Source organism: Paroedura picta, chromosome 2 (assembly GCF_049243985.1).
Source record: "Paroedura picta isolate Pp20150507F chromosome 2, Ppicta_v3.0, whole genome shotgun sequence".
Taxonomy (NCBI): domain Eukaryota; kingdom Metazoa; phylum Chordata; class Lepidosauria; order Squamata; family Gekkonidae; genus Paroedura; species Paroedura picta.
In genome coordinates, this window is record NC_135370.1 from 85,291,352 (window position 1) to 85,313,102 (window position 21,751).

Genomic DNA, 21,751 nt, shown 5'->3' on the forward strand with positions numbered 1-21,751 from the left:
TCACTCATCTAGTTCCATCCTTTGGTTGACCTAGCTGTTTACTCACTGCTTACTTTGAGATTTTATCTGAAAAATCAAAGTCTAATGTATACATATATTTATAAGCCATGATATATTGCAGACATACAGGATTGGATTGTTTCTCACATAGCTTTTGTAATCACCAAAGGATTTTCTGGGGTCCCAGAGAAGCCTAAGCAGTTGTTACAGTGGGACATCTGGTGGGAGTGCATGGGTCACTTGAGAATCGTTTGGGAAATAATGTATCTTGGCCCTACTACTGGTGTTAATAATACAAAAAACCCAGTCTTAAGAGGGACCGGAGAGTGTACGAAGGCTATAAAGCTCTGGGTGGCTCAGGCTAGATTAGTATACTGCACCTCTGTACCCTGAGTGGTCCACTGGAAAGCACCCACTAGATAATAATTGATAGAGGAAATCATATACAGAATAGTATAAGCAAAAGAGAGTTTCCTGAGCAGTAAGGGCAGGATAAATGCATATATGAAAAATACAAATATACTTTGGCTTCATTCCAATTTGTAGTCAGGACTAGAAGAGTTAAAAAAAATCTTTGCAGAAAGAATGGAATCTCTGCTGGGCTTTGAATGAAAAGGGCAACCTTGATGGTCCTAAGGGAACTCTAACCATAAGGGGGCAGTAGTGAGACTGGGTAGAATCCTTAGAATACTTGAAGAACTTTTGTCACCTCAAGTGCTTCACTTGGAGGAGTGAAGATTGTGGGCGGGATAAATTAGGGCATGAGTGAAAGAGGCTTTTGGGGGGACACTTTTAAGAAATTCAGGTATTAGCTTGTGCTGGGCTATGTCTAAGGACATTTAATTGGAATGTGTTATGTGTTCTTTGTTTCTTTTCCTTCGTCTCACTTTATGTTAGATTTTAGATTAGATAGATTGTAAGAACATTAATGGAGCATATTTTTAGAAGCATCTCCAGTTCATATGTTACATTCCAGATGGGTGGAAGTGGGAGCCAAAAAGACAAGCAAGATGAGGCTGAAGTGGTTTGGAGAAGGTTTTCCTGACAGAGAGGTCCTGCAGAATGAATTGGAGGAGGGTGACTAGGAGGAACAAATTAGATGAGGACTTTCAAGACAGTATGATGAGTAAGAAAAAGTACAAGGGAGAAAAGGAAAGTAATATAGTAAGGTCAAAAAGATGAAGAGTTTTATAGCAAGTACTGGAATTTCAAGGTGGATCAGAAACATGGCATGGTGTCAGAGCAAAGAGATAGGCAGAAGCAGGATGATACTGTGGTCATAGAACTGAGACTCTAAGAGTGTAGCATAGATTTTCTAATTCTGGGCTGAGCAGAGAGAGGAAATATGAATGGAAGGAAGGCTAGCGAGAAGAAATGTGCAGGAGTCCAGTTCTCAGGGAACATCAACACAAATCCAATTGCCCAGCAAATGTATCTTCATCAAATGTTCTCAATGATGTATGAAGCAAGCTCTTGATTGGATTGCTGTGGAGGGAGGTTGGTCAGATTTATCTTGAGCACTATGCCAAGAAGATTTGCACTACTACAGTAGTTGCTTGTGCTACCGGGCCAGGTTATGCTTTGGTAATGGATAATGTATACTAAAATTGACCAAATCTTTGCAATTACCAGAGAAGAATAGGTTAGCTGAGTCCCAAAAAAGATCAGTAAAATTACATATTTGCGTACCACATAAACTCTTGCAGTTTATTTTCTTTTTGTACCTGCATAATTGGATGCATTCTTCAAGTAACCAATGACAGATCTTTTGCATTACCTGCTGTTTGCACCTGCAGAGGCAGCAGCACCTGTATGTAAAGTGATCTCAATAACTGATTACAGGATTAGTTGGGTTCCCCAAAAGCAGCCAAAGACATCAAAATAGCAAATGTCAACACAAAAATCTGAATAGTCCCCCCCCCCAGACACTTTTAAGAATCTGAGATAGGAGGTGCTGCAGATGTAGCTAGACAGCACAATAACTTCCTGATAGCAACCAGAAAGTGGGACGTGATCCAACCTGGTGGGTGTTTGAATATGATGATGATGATGATGATGTTAGCCATTCAGTCGAGTGCAACTCTTGGTGATCGTATAGCACAACTGCTGCCATGATTTCTGATCGTGCACAACTTCTTTTAGTTGTGTCATGTTCTGGCCGGAGTCCATTTTGATCGGATCTAACCCCAGCGTTCTTTGTTGGCCTGGTTTCCTGTTTCCACTGACCAATCCTAGCACAATTAATTTCTCCATTGCGGTGGATCGCATGATATGGCCAAAGTAAGTGAACTGGAATTCTGTGATTATACCTACCAGTGATAGATCAGGCTTTATGCACTGCAGTATTTCCTTGTTTGTGACTTTTTCTGTCCATGGAACCCGCAGAAGCCTTCTCCAACATCAGAATTCAAATGAGTTGATCCTTCTCTTGTCTGATTTATTTCATCATCCAACTTTCACAACCATAAGTGGCTACTGGAAATATGATATATTTAACTAATCTACATTTGTTGGTGAGGCTTATGTCCTTGCTTTTCCATGTTCAATTCAAGCTTGTCATTGCTGAACAACCCAGAGCAATTCGACATTTTATTTCTGTAGTGCAGTCACCAGTCTCATCAATTTGTAATTCAAGAAAAATCAATTTGTGAGTGCATTTGATCTCTTCACCATCAATTGTGACATGTCTGTCACATGTCACAATACCATCATTTTGGTATTTTTAGCGCTTAAGAAAAGGCCAGGTTTCTTACTTACTTCATTGACCTTTATAATCAACTGTTCTTGATAGGAAGGTGGTGTCATCAGCATACCAGAGATTATTTATATTTCTTCCTCCAATCTTAATTCCAATATTTGATTCAGTCTCTCTCATAATGATCTCAGCATACAAGTTAAACAGGAGAGGGGGAAATGCACATTCCTTTGTCTATTTTGAACCAGTCAGTGTCACCAAGTGATGTACGTACAATGGTTTCATGGTTTGCATAGAGTGACTGCATCAGTTTGATCAAATGCACTGGCGCCCCCAAATCTTGCAGAGCTTCCCACAATTGGTTGTGATCCACACAATCACCTGTATCATTCCTTTCTCCAAGTCTGAAGTTGCCAGTAATGTCTCCCTCTGTTCGTATGCCCACTTTTTCATTAAAATTACCCATTATGTAAATGACATCCTTCTTGGGTTTTTGTTTTAAAGTGTCTTGAATAGCTGTATAGAAGTCTTCAGTTTCCGCTGCGGTTGCATCAGTTGTTGGTGTGTGTACTTGGACAGCTGTATTAATATTCATTGGCTTGGCACAAATTTGGATTGTCATGATTCGATCCATGATTGTCGAAAAGCTTTCCACTGCTTGAGAAAATTTTTTGCTTGCAATGGAAGCTACACCATTCCTTTTTATTGATTTGTGTCCTGAATAGTAGATGGTCAAACCCTCTGATTGAAAGAAACCATAATCTGTCCAAGAAAGAAACCATAATCTGTCCTTGGCTAATGCCTTGGCTAATGGCAAGGAGGTAAATATTAAACCTGACCATTTCTCTTTTGACAATTTCCAATTTTCCTTGAATCAGTCCTCTAACATTCCAAGTTGCTATTAGGCACATCTTCATTAAGCATAGACCCTTGCTTTCATCATTGGCAACATCAGCACCTGGGGTTCCAGCTGGATTTGCCTCAGGCATGTCATAAAATCCAGGGCTACAATGCAGGTCCTCGTTCTTTCCCAGTTACTTGTTGGGTACCTAGGCTCACCATTGAACAACATATCGAAATCATTTGAGATCTGTACCATAGGAATACACACACACACACACACACACTAACCTGATCCAATTGTGTGGTTTCAGATTTGCTTAAATTTTATGTTTGTAAAGGCAAATGTTTCATATTGATACAGCTATGTATGTGTGCTTTTGCTTTTCTTATGGAGAGTCTGCCCTGCTTTCTACTCTGTAGTCCAGAGGCACCTTAATTTCCAGTATAATCATTTTAGTTAGTCAAAGACTTGTCCTCCCATGTGTGCGTGATCATCCATTTATCTAATTTGTTCCACAAAGAAGTTACAGGTGGCTTAGTGACCACCTGCTGTTGGACATATAGCCATTACTTCATTTTTTATGGGCATGTTTTGCCCCCCATCAGTGGCAGGCTATTTCTTCTTATTTTTTATCAGTACTCCTCCTAAGAGAAGAATCCTGGCCTGTGCTGGTGAGTGAATCAACAGTGACCCTTGGTGGCTAAATGTGTTCAGTGCTGTTAATTTGGTGGCGTCGCTTTCTTTCTTCCCACTGGTTCTTACTACACACAAGTGCTTTTGCTGTACTTGGCTTCCTAAAGCAATGGATTTTTTACTTCTGAAGTTAAAGATTTTCTCTCCCCACAAAGAAATCTTCTGAAATGGATATGTAAACGATTACTTGAATAGACAGTCCCATCAACTCCATTTATTTAAATGAAGCTGATACTAATTTAAGCATTGCTGTAATGTTCCTGTAGTGTTCCTTTCTGTGTGTACCGGTTCTGTATGCAGAAAACATAGTGTCATAGGGCATGGCTTAACCTAGTCCTTCCTTGTGCTTAGAAGGTGCTGAAAAACACAGATGACACCAGCATTTTAAAAATTCGCTCTAATGAAGATGGTAAATTTTAATGGATTATTCATTTATCTTCTCTACTCTGAGCTGTATCTCAAAATAGGTTTTAAGGAACCTCTGTTTACTTTTCAGCAAGGCAATCTGCTTCTCTAGATTTGTGGATGTTTTTAATAATGAAAAAAATCCAATTGACAGAAATCGATTTTCTTTTCTGGCATCTGATTTCTGCTTCTCTGTCTAGCCAAGCCGTATATACTTCATGGCCTTCCGTGTTTTGCTGCCAGCTGCTCCTCATACCAGCTTGACAGGAAATTGCAGAAGCCAGTTTAAATGGGGTAAACGTCCAAATTTTTAACTGTCCAGCTTCCTTTGTCCAGCTGGAACTCGCAAGAGAGTTTTGTGAATGAGGCCTGAAGGGAAGGGGTCTCTGCTCTCAGTAACACAGCACTGTGCATTTGCATGACGTTTGCCTTCTCTGCTGCCCAGTGTTGCCTGTTATGAAATTCTTTCTACCCATAGTGTTTAAATCTTCTCACTTTCTGCTTCCTCTTGTCACTGCAGACCTCCTCTCCATCTGCAGTGTGCTTAGATAGAGCCTGAAACCTGCAAATATTACAAGCCATAAGCAATGTATGGGAATAGAGTTTGAACAGAATCTGGATTTGTTCCCAAGTCTTAATCCTGAATCTGGAATAAAGAAATCTGATAAGCAAACACATTCATTACACTTTATTTGACAATTTCTGAAGAGATTCCTAGTTAGATTATAAGAGTTTCTTTGCTCCCAATGCATTTATTTGTAGATAGAGGCTGATCTAGGCAGTGTTTTTGATGTCTTAATCATTATCACTTTGTCCGGTTAATAGCTTGGTGGTGGTGGAAGAGGAAAGTGCCATCAAAGTTGCATCTGATTTATGGCATTTCCAGAGTGTTTTCAAGGCAAGAGTCATTCACGGATGGTTTGACATTGTTTACATCTGTATCGCAACCCTGGACGTGGATGATCTTCCATCCAAATACTAACCAGGGCATATCAGGATAGCCTGGGCTATCCAGGTCAGGGCTACAGGTATACCTTGCAATGTGTGAATGGTGACTGAAATCCCTCTCTTTTTTTTAAAATAATTTTATTATTTATTATTATATGAAGCATTTACAGAGAAATAAAGAAAAAAGCGACCAGCTGATATGGTTTGCCATCCTCTTTTAACATACATATTCAGTTCCCATCACATATTATTCCTAATCTAAAAGTTTTTACCATTTTTCTTAGCAAAGTGATTGTTAATACATATGAGAATATGATCTGTTATAAGAATATATTCTATTATCTTAAATGATATAAGGTCAGACCCCTTCATGAATTGGCCCTGACCTAAGAGTTACTGCTGCCGTCTTGTTAATACCTATGAAGTATAGTTTGTCATCTTTTAGCATACATATTGGCATACATATTCAGTTCCCATCACATATTGATCCTGATCTAGAAGTTATTACCATCTTTCTTAGCAGAATAGTTGTTGATACATATGAGAGTATAATCTATTATAAGAATATATTCTATTATTGTCTTAGATGATATAAACTCAGTTCCCTTCATATATTGGTCCTGTCCTAAAAGTTACTGCTGCTGTCTTCCCCACAGGAAACCAGGAGAATACTCCACTGTTCAACTCATCCTTCAGGTGGTTGCAGAGAATGAAATTGTGTTTTTTTCCATAGTAGAGTATTTCTGATTGTTCTTCTGTCAGGGCCAGAGAAGTCTCTTACTTGATTCTTGCTTGCAGTCGCCTTTAAGTAGGCTCTGTATACTTTATCAATCTGGATCTCTTCCTCTGGTCGCACAGAGATATCTCCTGATAGCTTCCTGGGTGCTGTCGCTTTTGAATAGACTCTTTTTATTTTGCTGATCCAAATCACTTCCTGCTCTAAATAGACTTCCAGGTTTTCGGTGCTTTCCTTCCTTAAATCTGTTTTCCCAAGTTCTTCCAAGGTGCTTTGGATTTTTACATCCCTAGCTCTCTCCCCCTCCTGTTGATTAACTTCCAAACATTGAATTTTCGTTTGATGTATTGTTGGCTGAGCTGTGTCATCAGCTGCTCTCTCCAGACCGTCGGCTCCGTCCAAAAGCTCCCCCTTAATCCCACGGATTTCCTTTTCCACCTTATTGACTGCTTTCAGTATCTTTGAGTTCCCTTCGCATAACAAATGGAAAAGCTGTGCCTTAGTTAATTTTTCCATAGTTCTAGGCAGTCACAAACTATAAACAGAAAGTCTCGTGAGGTCTTGCGGGAGCACGAGTGATCCCAAATTATCAGTTTGTCGATCTCCATATCAAGTCAGCTTCCCCCACTGAACTCTCTCCAACAAAACTTTAAAGCTCTCTCTTTGTTTGGTTAGTGGGTATAATTAGCTGGGAGTCTCTCACTCAACGAAAGAGGGAATTCACTTGTAAATTGGTTGAGGAGGGGGGTGGGGAGAGCTTGTGGGAAAAGAAAAGGAAAAGCCAGAAAGCTTTCAATCCTTACTGTTGTAAACTTCGGCTCCTGACGGTCTGATAAAAGATGCTCTGGGAAAAATGTAGGGTCAGCTGGTCGTTTCAAGCTTAGAAAGTTATTTACGACAAGGGCGCCATCGTGACCTTGAGCACACGCCGCTGTTGATCCGGAGAGCTCGGTCTCCCTACCTCCCCACGGATCTGTAGGACCCTCAGGATGCCGTTCCCGGTTCCTGGGGCGACCGGTGAGCAGATTTGCGTATCTGCTCAGGTCAGCCAGGTGCGGATGCTCCTGACCCTCAGCATGGCTTAAGAGCCGGACAGAAGTCCAGCTGTTACAGCGCCATCTTCAGTCGACTCCCTGAAATCCCTCTCTTGTTCCTAGCAGGATGTTCAAGAATCCAAAGGCTGTAATAAAAAAAAAATGGCGTGGTCCACATCGCAGGAATTTTTATTACGGTAAATTCTCAGGCTAAGATAAGGGTTAGCTTAACTATGGTTCTTGTTGGGAAGTTTTTAGGTTTTGTGACAGTCTTAGGTCTGGGGAAGACTCCGTGACATGATTAGGAATGGCCATGAGATCGATAAATTTTTTGAACATTACTTTACATGTAAAACATTAGGGATTTATATTAGGGTAAATTCTCATGTTAGGGTTAGGGTTAGCTTAACTATGGTTCTCCTTACATGGCAGTTTTTAAGCAGAGGCTAGATAGCCACTTCATAGAAATGCTGATTCTGTGAATTTAGGCAGATTGTAAGTGGCTGGGCAGAAGGGATTATGTCCCTGTTTGGCTTTTGTGGCCCTTTCTTGCATGCCCAGGGAAATGCTGTTTGCCACTTTGGGGTCAGGAGGCAAATTTCCTCCAGGCCAGATTGGCCATGGATTCTGGAATTTTTTTGGGGGGGGGGCATCATCTGGGCATGAAATTGGTGTCACTGTGGTGGAAAGGTAGTTGAGAAATGCCTGCTTTTTGCTGGGGATTGGGCTAGATGACCCTGGAGATACCATCTAACTATGATTCTGAGATTCTGTGACTCTGTTGATTTGGATATTCCATTCTAATACCTTGGAACAGAGCCTGTAACTTTTAAAATGGCTCACATTTGTCTGTGAATTAAAGGAGACATTTTGTTAAATGCTTTCTTAGTTGTTGTGATAGCCTGACCAGGGCCCATTCTGCACACATTGGATAATGCACTTTCAGTGTGCTTTTACAGCTTGATTTTCCTGTGTAGAACAAGTAAATCTACTTCAAAAGTGTATTGAAAGTGCATTATCTAATGTGCGCAGTATGGGCCCAGGTCCTGCTATCAGATTGATTTATTTAATTTATGTTTCTATTTATATACCGCCACTCACAACTAGTCGCCTTGTGGCAGTTCACAAACAAGTATTAAAATTGCAATATAAAATCCCCATAAAACCTCCAAACAACAACAGATGGCAGAGAAATTAAAATCTACACCCAACTATACCCAGCCCCACTGTTCTAGCCAAGGACCCGGTTGAAGACCCACAGTAAGATAACCCAGGGGTCTTGTTAGTTAGAAATTAGAGTAGAAATGGGGGGGGGGGGAGATCCGCAGATTGCAGCAACCTACTTTCAAACAAAGCCAAGGAAAGTGATGAGATGCAAAGTTATGTCTAGTACAAAGTTCAGGGTTTCCAGAAGTTATGCAAAGACTGTAGTCTGGTTCAATAAGTCAAGGATTCTCAGGCAGGGAGTTTCTAGCATTTCAGGTTATAGCTTGCATTGTGGTTACACTTCCACAATGGGGCTTGAGAGGTTTTATAGTTAAATGCCAGCTGCTGGAGGCTCAATCCTGTAACAACTCATCATCCCTCTCAGCAGGTAGCTGACATCTAGCCATAAAGTGAGCCAGTTTGGTGTAGTGGTTAGGAGTGCGGACTTCTAATCTGGCATGCCGGGTTCGATTCTGCGCTCCCCCACATGCAACCAGCTGGGTGACCTTGGGCTCATCACGGCACTGATAAAACTGTTCTGGCCGGGCAGTGATATCAGGGCTCTCTCAGCCTCACCCACCCCACAGGGTGTCTGTTGTGGGGAGAGGAAAGGGAAGGCGACTGTAAGCCGCTTTGAGCCTCCTTTGGGTAGGGAAAAGCGGCATATAAGAACCAACTCTTCTTCTTCTTCTTCACTTCTCCTTTTAGCCTGTAGCTCTTTGCTGAGCTAGCGCCTTTGCCTGTTTAATGGTGCAGGTGATCATGGTGAGCTGGAAACAGGCAGCTGGCTCTCATTTGCTGGATCAGAGCTGTGAAATGGAGGTGACTCTGTTCAAGCGATCAGCTGTACATCTTGGCATGCTTGCACCTGCTCCTCCTGTTTGTCAGCTTCTTCTGCTCCTGATCTGTCTATGCTGGCCTCTTCTTCTTCTGAGGAGTTGTCAATCCTGCAAATCAGAATTTTAAAGGATTGGGGGGGGGTGCAGAAACACAGGGTTTTGGAGGTGCAGCCTGTGATGTAAGGTTGCCAGGTCCCCTTGGCAACCAGTGACGTGTAAAGGGACTTACCAGATGGTTGGGGCCATGATGGGCAGACTATTAATGTCACTTCCTTTGTGCACTGGATATGACATCAGTATGATGCCAGTGGTAGTGAGGAAACTTGAGCAACTGGGCAATTGTTTTGCCCAAATGCCAGAGCAACCCTGGCATCTTCCAGAAGTAAGCTAAGGTCACTCCCGGGTGTATAAGAAGTGATGTCAGCATGCCAAAGCATCTCCCCTGGTTTGGGTGCCAATCCCTCCCTTCCCCATTGGCCAGCTGAGTAACAGCAGGGAGCTTTGACTGAGAGATTACCCACCCCCAGCAGAGGCCTGGCAATCTTATTCTGATAAGACATGCCAAGGCAGTGCTCTCAAATCCACTGACTTGGCAACAAGTTCCCTTTGTATTCAGACATTTATAATATGGGGTTGTAAACATCTAGAGATCTAAGGATGAGAGATAAAAATCTCCTGTTTAGACAATTGTACTACGAATTTTCTGAAATATGTGACCTGAAACTTCAGTTTTCTCTGATGTGAATACAATAACAATTTTACTAACATTTTCACTGAGTGAAATAGGTCCCAGCATTTTTGAAGCCTAAGAGGCTGAGATGAACAATATAGGAAATTTCTGTTTGTGATAGGAAATATTTATACAAAAGGACAATTGTCATCAAACAGACTTGCGCCACTTTGCTATTCCTGCCAGGCTGAAAACCTTTTGTTGCTCCTGTGCTTTGGTGCAGGTGATGACACAGTCACCAACCGGAATCTCTCTCTTAAAAAAAGATTTTATTATTATTGAACATTTTACACAACAACAAAAAAGACACAAAACCTATGAAACACTAACACCACCCCCCCCCAATAACCTCCCCCAATAAACAAAAACATACAATGACAAAAAAACATTTAGAAAAGACCTCTGAGCATCTACAAATCAGGTCCTTTAGTTTTCTAGCACCACATGCACAAAAAATGTTATTCGAAATCAAAATTTCACCTTTCATTGTCTATTCATAATTATAATATATGTCCTTAAATAAAATAATATAATAATGAAATACGTATTTACATCTATTAAATCTTAACTTTAGAATACATTTTACTCTCTTCTTTCTTATAAATACTCCACCCTAGTCTTAACTAATTTATTCAGCATAACCAATAGTAATACCCCCATTTACCTTATTACTTTTAAGTGGCTCCCAGTTTATTATAAAGCTATCTAGCATTTGGTCTCTTATTAATATTGTTAAGTTATCTAATTCTGCACACTTCTTAACCTTATCTAACCATTAATTTACACTTGGTATTTTTTCATTTTTCCAGTATTGAGCATAAATTACTCGTGCTGCTGAGATCATGTAAAGTAGTAATATTCTTCTTCCTTTTGCTATTTCAGGATCCAAAATATTGAATAAATATAATTCTGGTTTAAGTTTCAAGTCTAGCTTAGTTATTTTCCAAATATATAGATGGATCTGTACCCATTTTTTCCCTCTGAGCATGTCCACCAAAGGTGGTAAAAAGTACCATCAACCAAATTACATTTCCAACATTTTGTTAAGCCTTTTTTGTAGATTTTGAACAATAATACCAGAGTCAAATAACATCTATAAAGCATTTTGTGATAATTTCCCTTATATTAGTTGCTATTGTAAACTTTATATCTCTTTTCCACACCATCTCCCACTGCTGAAACTCTTAATTTAAATGGCGGGTTTTAAATGTTGGTGATTACTTAAATATTAATTTCACAAATAAAACAGAATAGGTTGTTTTAATAGAGAAAAGAACATTTTCTTGTTTAAAGATGGAGAATAAATATACAGAATGCGAAGACAGAAAACTGCAGAGCTCAGATTGTTACAGCCTAATAAGTATATGCTAAATCATGCAGAGGAGCTCAACTCCTTGTCACTATAGCGGAGCTTGAGGTTGGAGCTCAAGTATGTCAGTTCCTTTTGAAAGTTCTTCCCCCTTGGAGCCCCCTTGGTGTAGGGAGCCAGCTTGGTGTAATGGTTAGAAGTGTAGACTTCTAATCTGATGAGCCGGGTTTGATTCCCTGCACCTCCTCCACATGCAGCCATCTGGGTGACCTTGGGCTTGCCACAGCACTGACAGAGCAATAATATCAGGGCTCTCTCAGCCTCACCCACCTCACTGGGTGTCTGTTGTGGGGAGAGGAAAGGGAAGGCAAATGTAAGATGCTTTGAGACTCCTTTGGGTAGAGAAAAGCGGCATATAAGAACCAACTCTTCTTATTCTTCTTTGCACCGATAATGTTTGCTGGAAAGTGTAGGGTTTTTCCCTAGTAAAACACCCAAGCACAGTGTGCTGTATATTTCCATGCTTGCTGTGCCAAGCAGTGACAAAACACTGAGCTTCTTAATGATGGAACTCACAGTAAGGTCTTCTGCCGAACTCTCATTTGTGGCAGTCCCATTTGTGTAGACAGCAGTGCTCTTTGGATTACGTGCTGGGAGACAGTTTTGTTGTTTGGCAGATTGTCACGTCTGCTAAAACTGTGAAAGTTTCTTTTGTGTTTGCCCATTGCTGCCTTAATCCCTGAATTTTAAAAAGATTTTGAGAGAAGGGGTCTCAGAAGTCATGGAAGGCTGTGCTGCATTTAATTCATGTGAATTCCCTGTAGTAATGTTAGATTTATTGTTGCTGGGTTCTTGCAGAGAGAATGTAAGTCAGGGCAAGGTTGCTGAAGACAAATAAATCAACTGGTGACACTGGAATTTATGGTCCACTGCAGCAGACAGAATGGTAGCCATGATTTATATATTTATTTACTTTAATAAATTTTAAAAATAAAGTGTGACATTATTTATAGAGGGCTGTGTCAGTGGACGATGACAGTTCGATTTGTTTGTATCTATGTAATAGACCAGTCTTTCTCTGGAAGAAGGTCCTGAGCCAATGGAAACTGTTTCATGAATACAAAATGTCTACTCAATGGTTGCTCTGTAAAAAGATATATATTCAGGCATAGAACATTGCTACTGAGTTTGGTGGCCTGGGTCAGATTGAATATTGTTGCATAGGTAGTGAGTCCAGGAATCATGTATCCATTCAGCCTCCCAACAGATATTCCTGGGGACTTCCTAAATTCATGTTTTCAGCAATTACTTGGGTATCCTTTGGTAACTGCAGTTAAAATAAGACAGCATGACATCATTATTGCAGTTCAGTTTCCTCAGCTGTGAGTTGGGATGGGCATAAACTAGGAAATCAAGATTAATCGAGGTTTGTGGGGCTGCATGAACCAAGAACCACCATGAACATTTCTGTTTTCCCAGGATGTAATAATACAACAATTCCTCACTGAACTACACAGAGGTGCCAATAAATATACTGGGTCTATATTGTCATGGACGAGAGGAGCAAATTAAAGTTGGGAACTCTGATTATGTCCATGTTAGGACTGAGTTGGAATGGTAAGAGCCATTAACATCATGGACATCTAACATATATTAACATGTGATTAGATTCCTACATGTGTTTGAAATTCATACTGGGAAGTGATTAAGGAGGGGGTGTTAAAAAAAGAAGATCCATCCCCAGTGTCAAATACCCAAGGTACGCCACTGGGCAGCTTCATGTGCATTTATGCTGGGATTGCAATTCCTCTATTTGCTTACAAATAGATCTTTATCCTGCTTCTGTTTAATAGCAATGTATAAGCTTTTGTGTGAAAGCACACTTCGTTGGTCTTAAAGGTGCTATGCCACTGAGCTCAACTTATTTCTGTGGTGTAAATAATTTGGCTTAATTCTTTTGTCCTCTTGAAAAATTCATGGGACATATTTAAAACTGGTCACGGGGGCACTTTTGTAAAGGGAATAGTGTTGTGGTGTATTGGATCAGCTAAACTTGTGAGGTAAATTCTATTAATGATATTTTTCCCCTTCCATTCTTCAATCTGAGCTGCATTACATTATGTTGCTTTACCCAGAGTCTTCACTGTTAGTTTCACATATTTGGTAATCTGCTTGCTGACTGACTGAATAGCTTTGCTTTAGAAGGAATCTTTGCTTTTAAATTCAAATATTTTTATCATAAGAATGGCATCTTATTTCGTAATAAGTTTAATAATTGACTGAGCAATCCTATCATACTTGCCCGCCACAACATCCACTGAGAAAAAATGGAATGTAAATGAAAATAGATAAGTGTGTATTGTAAGAAAAAAAGCTTTGCCATATTATATTTTAATTTTTTTAATATTGTTTAACAGGACAAGCAGGATAAATCTGAATGTTGGGGATTAATATCAAAGTAGGTGATTTAAACGCAGGGCAGCCATCGCTGTTCCTTGACTGCTGTTCTGTGCAGGTATAATGAACAGTGAATGTGCCCCTGCTGAGTATTTCCTGTGGGTCTTTTCACAGCCTGTTCCATGCATTTCTCCTTGGAGTGCCTTCATGGGGAGATTATACAGGGCAAAATACACAGAGACCTTTCAATCCTCCCAGTGTTAATACTAACTCAGTTGACATGGTTCAGTGGTTAGTAGCGCTGATCTAAACTCCAAATCCTCTCCTTCATTTGGAAGGTATAACTGGGGAGCCATAGCCGTTAATTAGCAATCAAAAGAGCAGGATTGGTATGTGGAGAATAAATGAGTCTTCAGAAGGGGTTTCCTTCACATGCAAGACAAGCTAACTAGCAATGATTGGGATTTCTCTTTAATCTGTAATATGCACAAGAGCCTCTTGTGGCACAAACAGCAGAAATGCTGTCTGAAGCTCTGCCCATGAGGCTGGGAGTTCGATCCCAGCAGCTGGCTCAAGGTTGACCCAGCCTTCCATTCTTTCAAGGTCATTAAAATGAGTACCCAGCTTGCTGGGGGGTAAATGGTAATGACTGGGGAAGGCACTGGCAAACCACCCTGTATTGAGTCTCCTGTGAAAACGCTAGAGGGCATCACCACAAGGGTCAGACATGACCTGGTACCTGCACAAGGGATACCTTTACCTTTACCTTTTATGCATACAAAATCTTTGTTCTCCGTGAAGCCTTTCTCTACTTCCTCTAGTCTCTCCATTGACTCTCGAGAGCACCGGCACTTTTATGACCTGGACAGACTCTAACCTTAACATACTAAAGACTTTTTGGAAGTGGCTGGCAGCAAGACAATTTCATGTCCCTTGTCCCTTGGGCTAAAGGCACGATTCCCACCTTCCCTTCCACATGTGTGCTAGTTAGTGTGTGTATCATATTACCTTACTGTTCATTTGGAGTTTGAAGGTCCATCAGTGGCATGTGAATTATATTTTTATAAAATATTAATAATGGAGGCATTGGTGTGCATACAGGGATGCCCCATGGAGACTATTTATTAGACAGAATGTCAAAATTCAACATACTGGAGCTGTTGCAGGTGGCAGCTTCTATTGAGCAATGGACAGAGCTAAATTTTGTGCCAAGGTTTACCCTTGAGAAATAAGCAAATGTAAAAGGGGTGAGCCAAGTACTTTCTTAATCACCACTGGCAAAGCACAGCCTGTTCCCACAAATCTAAGGTTAGAGGACAGAAATGAAACTTGTTTTTAGAAATTTAGCAGCAATGATGGTTGGGGGGTAAAGGTTTCTGTAATAGGCTGATCCCTTGAAAAAAAAATCTTTGAAATACATGAGCATCTGGCTGCCCTTGTGATGCACCACCTTCCTTTTTAGATGCTGAATGATTGTTTAATCTCAGTGCTTTAAAAATTGATAACAAGATAACATGTAATGTAATTGTGATTTAGAGAACACTGTTCATTTGAGTCCATTTTGCAAAAGTTTCAAGCAGTTTTCAGTATTTTTTTACTTCAGAGCTGACTTCTTCCATGTTTTCCTGTAAAGACATGGAATAGCAAAATAGGAGTGTGAAAAACTACAGAAATTAAAGTGTCACATATTTAAAGACATCATAGAATTCCGTTGATTTCTGTGGCCTGCATATTCTAATTTTGTGTGCTTCAACCAGGATATGAGTCCTACTGAATTCAATAGCACAGCTTTCTAAGTGAGTGTGTGTTAGGCGTTAGGACTGTAGCGTCACTTCCATATAAAATGTTTAGTGTTGACATGGCAGCTTCTTCATTACATTGGCCTTAGGGAAGTGGCTTCAGCTGTGTTTGAACCAAAAATTCACTTCATCGGTATTTTGTGGCTATGTCGGCTGCCCAGATGTATCCGGGATTTTTTAGGAAAACCAGAAAACAATCCCAGATATATTTGGGAATTACTGGCAAAAACGGGTTGCCCAGCAGAGCCCCAACTGCATGACCATGGCAAGTTCCGTTGGGCTGCTTAGATGAGTCCCAACTGAACCTGCAGGGAAAATGGTTCCCACAGGAGCAGCTTCTTGGTGTGTTACCCAAAGTAGATATTTAATTGGGGAGTTTAGCTAGCAAGAGGTGTAACAACAGGATCTCCACTAGTTATTTCCTTTGCAATTCTGAAAATGAACCAGTCTGAAATAATGAAAGTGTTTTTTAATTAAGAACGTCTAGGCAAAAAGCCTCCATGCAGTAGGTGTTAGTGGAGGGGGGGGGGGAGGCAGAGGGAGGAAGGGCCAGGAAGGTGAAGCAGGCTCCCAGGACCTCCCTTACCGTCTGTGCAGAATGCATCGTGGGGAACGGGTGGCGGGCCCGGGGCTGGCTGTCCTTGATCAGGCATTCCTCCGGCGGGTGGTGGCAGCCCCATAACCACTGCTTAGTCGGTCGTGTGGCACAGACAGTAGGTGCAGTGCGGGGCCATGGCAGGTGGAATACAGGAAAGGGGCCAGACATCGTCGTAGCTCCTAATTTAAAGGGCCACTGTCTCAGCCCTTGAGCCCGCCCCTGCAGGCAGCAAGCCAATCCTGACCACAGGAGGGCAGCTGGCAAGGTTGGGTGCCTTCCGATCTTGCAGAATGTCATGAAAAAGAGCTGGCTTAAGTACACCCCCCCTCCCCTGATATGAGTAGCTCCAGCCATGCGGAGTCCTTCATGGGCCCTCTGCCTCCTGCTGCGGCAATCTGCATCCACCCCTTTAATAGTGACTGTATCACTACTGTCATGATGTGGAGAAGTTTGAGGAAGAAATTATCAGCATCTCTGGAAGTGTGTAGTTTCCAAGTGTGTAGGGACGTGCATATTGGATCCAAGAACACACATACAGATACCTTAAACAGGAATTTTGTATCTTTGGCCTAAGACTGGGTGCTTTAGCCCTTAAACCAATGAATTTGAAGTGATTATGTGTTTATAATAAAGACACTGTAAGAATATGATGGTTTTGTCCAGTCTGAGGCACAACCATGAGCAAAATCCCAAAAGTTTCTCAAAATAAGAACAATAACTTGATTGCTCTCGGTGGATCCTTAATTAAGCTCACAGGAAAAGTGACAAAATCCATGATTGCATTACCTGAATGAACTAAAAGCACATGTGGATTCTTGATGTCCCCCTAGATTGTATAATACTGACTAGGTGGGTCAGGCTGTTAGTAATTATCTAATTGAGTTTCTGGGCTGTCTAAACTGGGTTGTCCAGCAGAGCCACAGCCAAACCTGTGGGGACAGTTCTCCCTGTAGGACTAGCTGCTTCACCAGCTTTTCTGGGCAGTCTGGTCTAAAGGGACTGCTCAGATGAGCCCCAATTGAGCGGCTTCTCAGCTGTTTTTAGTGGTTTGGGCACTGCTTCCCCCGCCCTTGGTGTTTTACGGGTTGGGTCTGTTGGACCTGAAAAAAAAAGAGGATTTCCAAAGAAGTTGACATCCGAATACTCTGCCAGTATTGGGATCCAGATTTTCAGGAACCAACAAACAAACAAATAAAAAATACTGAGAAAAGAATGCACACCCCTAGTTTTCATGTTTCCCAGGCAGGTATTCCTTCAGAGTTCAGTGTGACTGTAATGCTGTACTTTCTGAATGTAAAGCAATTGCCCCTTTCACATCCTTATCTCATCTTGCTATCAATGCAACTTTTGTCATTGCAAAGTGAAGCTGGTGACAACTGAACACACACTGGAGTGACATTTTGTTAATCTTTCTGCTGGAGGCAGACTTGCTATTCACTCCTTTGAGCAAAGAAAAAAATATTGATAGCATTTGTCCGGTAGAAAAACTGAATTTCATGCTTCCCCAGGTTTCTTCCCAGTAATGTGTTTTCGTGCCTGTTTGAACTGTGAATGTACACAAATACCTAAGAGGCTAGCCTTACCCAAAATGGAGTTAGATTAGAAAACAACGTGCACCATTTCTCAAGAAATGTTTAAATAGACTCTGGTTGGATAGCCATGATAATTGTTCCTGCTTGCATTCTCCTCTGTTGTTGTTGCTTCTATATGCATGCTAACTTTATTTTAAAAATGTAACAAAGCCATTTCCTCCTTTGCTTTGAAAGCTTATGTGAAAATTATTCCTTCAGAGTTGGCTTCTGGAGTATTTCCTACCAGAAAAATGAGGGATGGAGCCAAGCGTGGACCTAATGAACAGTATTGAAAAGGCCGATGAGAAATGTCGATGGCAAGGCCAGCAAAATGGAAAGGTTGTATTTGAAATGCACAGCATTCCCCCCAAACACACTGAATAATAAATCCTTGGGAAGTGATAAATGCAATTACTTAATTGGATTTTAAAAGCATGGATCTGTAAGACTGACCAAAATCATAATAGTAATGGTCATGGTTCACTAGATGTGTTCAGTATTACAAAATATATAAGGACCCTGTCCCCTTCTCCAGCTGGTTAGTGGGGGTCTCCCTCTTATTTTGGACTTAGTTGTTTTAATAGGCACCCCCTTTTACAACCTAAGTGACAGGGGATCTGGAACTAAAACAGTCTCATAAAGGAATCTGGGTATAGCCATGAAAGCCCAGGAAAAAGAGTGCTGGCATTACAAACCGATTAAGTGCCCTCAGCTCAGTGTTTTCAAAAACAATAAAACTTCATTCTCAATAACAAAAGACTTCAACACTGAAATATCCTGACATATCCCAAAAGTGTCTGCCCAGCACAAGGAAGGTGCTACTACATTAGTCAAGGCCCATTTCCTCTTTTTCATTTTTTACTCAGTCAAGAAGGGCACTCAAGTCATTAATTTATGGTCCATCCTGTTTCAGGAGCTATGTTGGCTCACCCAAACTTTTGTGTTAGTGCAGATCTGGCTCACATCAACATATTTCAAGTATGTTAGTCATGTTGTCATATCCAGACTCTTTGTGCCCATGCAAATTTGGCTCAAAATAATCTAATCAGGGTGTTTTTATTTTTCCCACCAAAGTCCAACAACAGTTAACTTTAAATCTGCCACTGAGATTCAAAGTTCACATCTTGGACCTTCCTGGGTAAGTGGGTTTCTGGGTCCAGCTATGGGACTCTTGCCCATAAAAAGACCATCCCAGGTCAGTGAAAAGTGTGCTACGGTTCTCATTATCTGAACCATTTCATAACAAAAAGTGTTGCAGACTCTTCTCTAAACCTCAAACCCAAGATTTCAGTTTATATGTCCCCTCCATAAAACTTCTAGTTTCCTTCCTTTCCTTTTTTTACAAATGTACCCTCTTGCCGGTGTATGTGTGTCTGGTTATGTCGGGAATTAGTTCTCAGGTCCTAAGCATAGTTTCTTTACATTTTTCCTTATTTTATTTTTTATTCAATGGGATTCTTTGCTTGTGTTTACAATCTCTCTTTGTTTCTCTTCATAATTTTATTGTGGGATACCCCTATTGAGATCCACCCTGGTATACACCAACCTACAAGGTCTTGTGCTATTCCTTTCTGGAACCCTTTTTAAAGTTTTCTCCTCTGGGTCGAATTTGTGCAATGTATCATGTTTCTAAATGTTTATTTACTTTCTTTACAGCCCACCTTTTTTGCTGAGATTTAAGGTAGATTACAGGATATAAATATTGCATTTAGTATAAGACAACACATGAACAATGCAATAGGACTAGGTTTACAGAATCAGAGACCAATGTGAACAACTATATAAAGCGAGATGTCCTATAAACAATGATGCAGCAAAAGCAGGTATTACTAGAGCTACTCATTGTAGTAGACTACACTCCTGTTCCATTGTAATGGTAGCCTTCTGGGCTCTTCATTCTTCTTCACTTATATTTTCAATTTTAAAATGGCTTCTTGAGCATTATTTCCCACTACCTGTGGAGTGACAGAAGTATGGAAACCTTCTTGACAATGGGCTTCCAGGCCTCCCATAGAGGCAGATGATGCCTTGCCCTCAGGTATCATTGCCTGCTGCTTGGCAGCCCCACCTCAATGTCAGGTAGCACGTTCCCCCATTCTGCGAAGCTACCACTGAGAATGCTCTTGAACAGGCTGCTGCTGACCTTACCCATTTTCAGGGTGCTAGTATGGTGATTTGGTGTAGGGGGCATTGTAACCTCACTGTTGGGCACTGTTGGCTGCTGATAGACTGTTTTGCCTAGCTACTCTCCCCTCCCTTTTGATAGCCTTGGACCTGCTGGATGCCCTGACTAGGTGCCATACTGATGTGGCCTGACCAGTTTTTTGTAGCCTTGTCAAGTAGGGCCTGGAAGTCAGTTGGGGGACTTGCCTGTGATGTAATGTCAGTGATGTAATGTGATTGCCGGTGACACACTAATGTCACTTCCTGTATGCCCAGAAGTGACATCGGTATGTTTCTGAGGGACACTGAAAATGCTTTGGCATTTGGGCAAAGCTCCATGGCCTAACTGTAGGTGTCTACCCCAATACTAGAGTATCTCTGGGAACATACTGACCTCACTTCCAGGAACACAGGGAGTGATGTCAGCATGTCAGGATGCTGCTGATGCCTCCCACCCCATTTCCTGCACTTTGTCAGCAACTGTGTGGTGGTATGGAAGGACCCAGTGACAACAGGGTATCCCCTCTCCCTTCAGGGGAATGGCAAGCCTCGTGTTTTGCATTTCAGTGGGTCTTGGCTCCTCCTGGTTGCTCACTCTTGTCTGATGCCATTTTATGTCTGAGGTCTGTCCCCACCCTAAGTGCATTCAAAAAGTGCCTCTGAGGCCCCAAACAATTCCTTTGTGGATGGGACCTTTAGCGGTAGAAAGCTGTCTCTCCTCCCAACAAATCTGCCTAATGAAACATTTAGTCCATTGCATGCTGAGCAGATGCCCCCTTCCAGAGCAGATGTCTGCTGCTCTTATTTGCCTGGTGTGTGTGTGTGTTACTCTTGTGCCACAGGGCTGTTAAAGGCAGAACAAATAGGATGGACATCCTGAGAGAAAAGCTTTTGAGGAATGGTTCTAACTGAGTAGCTGCTGCAACCGGCAGTTTGATCAGGGCCAGGGAAAAATGGGCTGCAGCAAGAAGGTGGTCTTCTGAGGAGAGGCTGGCACTCTGGGAGGCTGGTATCACAGGTGCACAAATTGCTGGCAAGAGGAGCTCTTCCTCTGCCACCCAGTCACACGTTCCCATTGTTTGAGGGGAGGGGAGGTTGGTGTGGGTGGCTTGTACTGCGCGTGCATGCCTGCATTCAGAGATAGGCAAAGGGAAGACAGTTCCCAGCAACTGCCCTTGTGCTTTGGGGGATGGACATGGCTGCTGTTTGCTGTGGTGCCTCCTTGCAGATGCAAACATTATTCTGAAGACTAATTTTATATTATTATAATTATATTATATCAGCCCCCAGCCCACGGTACTTTTGGCTCTCCATGTGGTGCCTTGGTTGGCCTTTTCACACTGTCATGTGTATTCCTGGCTGCTGGCCAAAGAGAGTGTGGTTTGGTCACTGCCACCCCCCCCCCCCGGCCTTTCTTCCCCATCCCCTCAATGACTCCCTGCAAACCCTTCTCCCATATCTCTCCCAAGTGTGGGATTCCAAGACGGCATTCTCCTGGCTCCATCAGATTCGACTGTTAATTCTTCATGTGGGTGGAGGATGTTCTGGATATTTTCCTCTGTCATGTGGGGCAGAGCTGTTGAGGCTGCTTCCGTTTTAAAAATATTATATGTGTATTGCCTTACATTTTGTCTGGGGTGACCTGCTGTGCTGCTGTGCTGCTTTTTATTTCATAGCCACCTAGGCTTCGGTGTTCCACTGAGATTCCAAGGGGATGCGACCTACACGGGTCGCTGTCCATGATGGCAACAGATGCAGTTGCCAACAACATTGTAGGGTCACCT

The 21,751-nt window shown here is 41.7% G+C and overlaps 1 protein-coding gene across 9 annotated transcripts in view; it reads left to right on the plus strand.

Annotated features, from left to right (window-relative positions):
- The window catches only part of LOC143829878 (tetraspanin-4), a 724,382-nt gene that overhangs the window by 186,755 nt on the left and 515,876 nt on the right, over nt 1-21,751 (plus strand). The window contains exon 1 of one of the 9 annotated variants that reach the window (XM_077321427.1): nt 18,098-18,143. The exons of the other annotated variants lie outside the window; for them this stretch is intronic. Within the exon in view, the coding sequence (XP_077177542.1) occupies nt 18,113-18,143 (31 nt within the window). The 5' untranslated portion in view covers nt 18,098-18,112. Of the gene's footprint in view, nt 1-18,097; nt 18,144-21,751 lie in introns of those variants that run through there. 9 annotated transcript variants of the gene reach the window in all.